General features: G+C 42.2%; 1 protein-coding gene across 1 annotated transcript in view; it reads left to right on the forward strand.

Moving 5' to 3' along the window:
• LOC107728042 (receptor-type tyrosine-protein phosphatase eta-like) overlaps window positions 1-2,953 on the forward strand; it is a 10,069-nt gene extending 7,116 nt beyond the window's left edge. The window contains exons 6-10 of the mRNA XM_016538103.1: window positions 1,309-1,563; window positions 1,682-1,945; window positions 2,102-2,199; window positions 2,509-2,576; window positions 2,686-2,953. Of these exons, the coding sequence (XP_016393589.1) occupies window positions 1,309-1,563; window positions 1,682-1,945; window positions 2,102-2,199; window positions 2,509-2,576; window positions 2,686-2,701 (701 nt within the window). The 3' untranslated portion in view covers window positions 2,702-2,953. The remainder of the gene's footprint in view (window positions 1-1,308; window positions 1,564-1,681; window positions 1,946-2,101; window positions 2,200-2,508; window positions 2,577-2,685) is intronic.
• The last annotated feature ends 1,203 nt before the right edge of the window (window positions 2,954-4,156 follow it).

Genomic DNA, 4,156 nt, shown 5'->3' on the forward strand with positions numbered 1-4,156 from the left:
TCCTCTCCTCTTCTCTTCTCTTCTCTCCTGTCCTCTCCTCTCCTCCTCTCCTCTTCTCTCCTCTTCTCTCCTGTCCTCTCCTCTCCTCCACTCCTCTTCTCTCTTCTTCTCTCCTGTCCTCTCCTCTCCTCTCCTCCTCTCCTCTCCTCTCCTCTCCTCTCCTCTCCTCTCCTCTCCTCTCCTCTCCTCTCCTCTCCTCTCCTCTCCTCTCCTCTCCTCTCCTCTCCTCTCCTCTCCTCTCCTCTCCTCTCCTCTCCTCTCCTCTCCTCTCCTCTCCTCTCCTCTCCTCTCCTCTCCTCTCCTCTCCTCTCCTCTCCTCTCCTCTCCTCTCCTCTCCTCTCCTCTCCTCTCCTCTCCTCTCCTCTCCTCTCCTCTCCTCTCCTCTCCTCTCCTCTCCTCTCCTCTCCTCTCCTCTCCTCTCCTCTCCTCTCCTCTCCTCTCCTCTCCTCTCCTCTCCTCTCCTCTCCTCTCCTCTCCTCTCCTCTCCTCTCCTCTCCTCTCCTCTCCTCTCCTCTCCTCTCCTCTCCTCTCCTCTCCTCTCCTCTCCTCTCCTCTCCTCTCCTCTCCTCTCCTCTCCTCTCCTCTCCTCTCCTCTCCTCTCCTCTCCTCTCCTCTCCTCTCCTCTCCTCTCCTCTCCTCTCCTCTCCTCTCCTCTCCTCTCCTCTCCTCTCCTCTCCTCTCCTCTCCTCTCCTCTCCTCTCCTCTCCTCTCCTCTCCTCTCCTCTCCTCTCCTCTCCTCTCCTCTCCTCTCCTCTCCTCTCCTCTCCTCTCCTCTCCTCTCCTCTCCTCTCCTCTCCTCTCCTCTCCTCTCCTCTCCTCTCCTCTCCTCTCCTCTCCTCTCCTCTCCTCTCCTCTCCTCTCCTCTCCTCTCCTCTCCTCTCCTCTCCTCTCCTCTCCTCTCCTCTCCTCTCCTCTCCTCTCCTCTCCTCTCCTCTCCTCTCCTCTCCTCTCCTCTCCTCTCCTCTCCTCTCCTCTCCTCTCCTCTCCTCTCCTCTCCTCTCCTCTCCTCTCCTCTCCTCTCCTCTCCTCTCCTCTCCTCTCCTCTCCTCTCCTCTCCTCTCCTCTCCTCTCCTCTCCTCTCCTCTCCTCTCCTCTCCTCTCCTCTCCTCTCCTCTCCTCTCCTCTCCTCTCCTCTCCTCTCCTCTCCTCTCCTCTCCTCTCCTCTCCTCTCCTCTCCTCTCCTCTCCTCTCCTCTCCTCTCCTCTCCTCTCCTCTCCTCTCCTCTCCTCTCCTCTCCTCTCCTCTCCTCTCCTCTCCTCTCCTCTCCTCTCCTCTCCTCTCCTCTCCTCTCCTCTCCTCTCCTCTTAGTCCCAAAAACTGTGAACCTCTCTTTGGAACCCGGCTCCGACAACATGACTGCCAGCTGGGAAACAAATGGGAAGTATGAATATTTCAAAGTGATAATTACAACAGATGCATACCCGGACAATCCCCTGCCACTTAGAATTACAGAGTTGAATTACACTTTCAAGAATCTGAAGGCAGGAGTGTATTACACCGTTTCAGTTTACACTGTCAATGGTGACCTGATTAGTGTTCCTGCTATAGAGTCAAAATACACCAGTGAGTAATTGTTATATTGCAATCATTATTTTTCAGATAATTTGTCCAGTAGCTTAAATTACTGTCTTCATCAGCTTTTCAAGTTCAGCTGTATAACATCTCGCTAATCAATTCACAGAGCCTACTAAGCCTGCTTGGGTAAATGCCATCGCTAGCAAAACAAGCATAGATGTATACTGGGGAGCTCCAGAGATGTCACAGGGTGCCACGATTAATTATACGGTGGAATATTACACGGCTTTTTGGAACAAATCTGATAAAATATATACAAATGGTACAAACACCAACTTTACTGGTTTAAATCCAGGAACGAGATATGACATTAATTTCCTTGTCGTGGCAGACGATTTGAGTGAGCCAGCAACTTATCATGCATACACAGGTAAAGACACTACATTCAGTTTGTTCATTAAGCAAGCATTTGTCTTTGTTATTTACATCCATTACATTTCATGATTATGCAATTCTCGCATGAAAATGAGTGTTTTGAGTATTTTTGCAGACAGATTTCCATCTTTATTTATGTGTTTATTTTCAGTGCCTAAGAAGAGGACACTGGTGCTCACAATGTTGTGTTCCTCTGAAACGGCACTTCATTGTGACAAAACTGACACTCGGAAAAAACTGTTTGACAAGGTGAGGAAATGTACATTAAGCTTGTTGCAACTTTACAGTAACAGAATTATTACGGAATGAATGCACATGAGAAATAAAGATGGTGATTAAAGAAATACGATTATAAATGTTTAAACAGTTGCTGTAGATGTAGATTGATATCATATGGTATACTGATTACAAAAACTTGTTTTTAAATTGAACTTGTTATTTTTATTTAGACCCTTTATCTTTTTATTTTTATTTAGACCCTTTTAATCTAAAACAGCTTTATGCAAATAGCTGGAAAAGTTAAATGAAGTAAACTAAAATTTCTGTTCTGCCTTTCAGCTGAAAAACATAACTTATAACACATTTGAAAACAAGGTACACTGGAATCTGAGTTGGGCAAAAACAAAGTAGGTTTGTAAAAACAGCTGAATCTCCAGCCAGTCACATTCGATGTCATTAATATTTTTTTTTACAAATTAGTATGATTCATATTTAACTTTGACTCTGATTTCACAGAGACAACGTCCTTTGAATCCCTATGACGTGGCCTGCTGTAACTAAAGGGAAAAATCACATACTGCAATGCATTGTGAATTCTGATTTTGTTTTCTTACATTTACAAACAAAAGCAATTTGTCAAAGAACCAACAATATTTGTAATATACAATTCATGGGTTATTAGACTAGATTAGGAAACAAGCTAGATAGGAGGAGAAATGCAGAGAAGAAAGACATTTTTGGTAAACCCTGCATTATGGAGACCAAATGTCCTCACAGAGATAGAAAAACCTGACATTTTTGACCTTGTGCGGACAATTTCTGGTCTCCATGAGGAAAACAGCTTATAAATCATAGCTGTTTTTTGAAAATGTAAAAATGCAAAAAGTTTTCTGTGTGGGTTTTGCTTAGGGTGAAGGGATAGAATATACAGTTAATATACAGTTTAAAAATCATTATTTCTATGTAAAGTGCATTGGTTTAAGGGGTTGTTAAGTGCTTGTTTTTAGCTTCTTGAAAGATTTGGGCTTTGAATCTCACTCATTTTTGGAACTCTATTGTCTTTTTTTTTCTGGTTACAAATTGCTTATTGACATATTTACTAAATAGAGTTGAGTAATGATATTTGCTATAGTTAAGGGAGCTTGATCTTCAAAACTGTAACTTGAATACCTTTTTCATAAAGACATTTGCTATAGCTTCATGTGAATTCCAATTTTAATTTTTCATGATGGATTACTGCAGATTATTTTGGTGTGTTTGGGGATTGGTTTCATTATAAATAAAGATATTACGCATGGGTTTGTTCGCTTTATTTCAATACTTTATGCAAGTTCTCAGTATAATATATATATATAGCATTAGAATCAGACTAAGAAAAAAATGGTTCCTTTCAGAGCTGTTGCTTAAAGGTTAAGATAACCCTTAAGGCTATCTAAAAACATTAAAATATATTTGTTTTTTTAAATATACATCGAAAAATATTTTCAAAAATATATTATATTTGTTGTTATTTTCCGTCTGATTAACAATAAAAAAAAACAACAAACAGTTTTTACTAATTATCGTTTTCAATCATTCTGCTTTACAACGGTGGACAAACAAGCTTATTTTAGAGCTTAACACTTTTTATATCATAAAGGTCTTTATAGGCTCGTTGACATGCAATTTAGAGCATACAAAGCATCAAAATGGTACTTACTTGCGCTTATCCGGATTGTTCAAACCGACTTAAAACTAAAACATTACGTTCTCTCGCGCGAACTCATTCGGGAGTGGTGACTTTCCACGTATTCCCAACTTCTGAGCCTGCTCGCCTGAAGTTATGGTTGATTGCTCTTCGGCTGGATATCAACACACCCATTAACGTAAACTACGCCAGAGCGCGTACACACCTCACGCACCGGAAGCCGTGCGCGCGCTCAAAGCAGTTGGACATAGTGGTGTATTAGAGGTAAAAAATGATATAAATACTGTTCGGTTTCTCGCA

This window comes from Sinocyclocheilus rhinocerous, unplaced genomic scaffold (assembly GCF_001515625.1).
Source record: "Sinocyclocheilus rhinocerous isolate Xijiao unplaced genomic scaffold, SAMN03320098_v1.1 scaffold6480, whole genome shotgun sequence".
In the NCBI taxonomy this organism is placed as follows: domain Eukaryota; kingdom Metazoa; phylum Chordata; class Actinopteri; order Cypriniformes; family Cyprinidae; genus Sinocyclocheilus; species Sinocyclocheilus rhinocerous.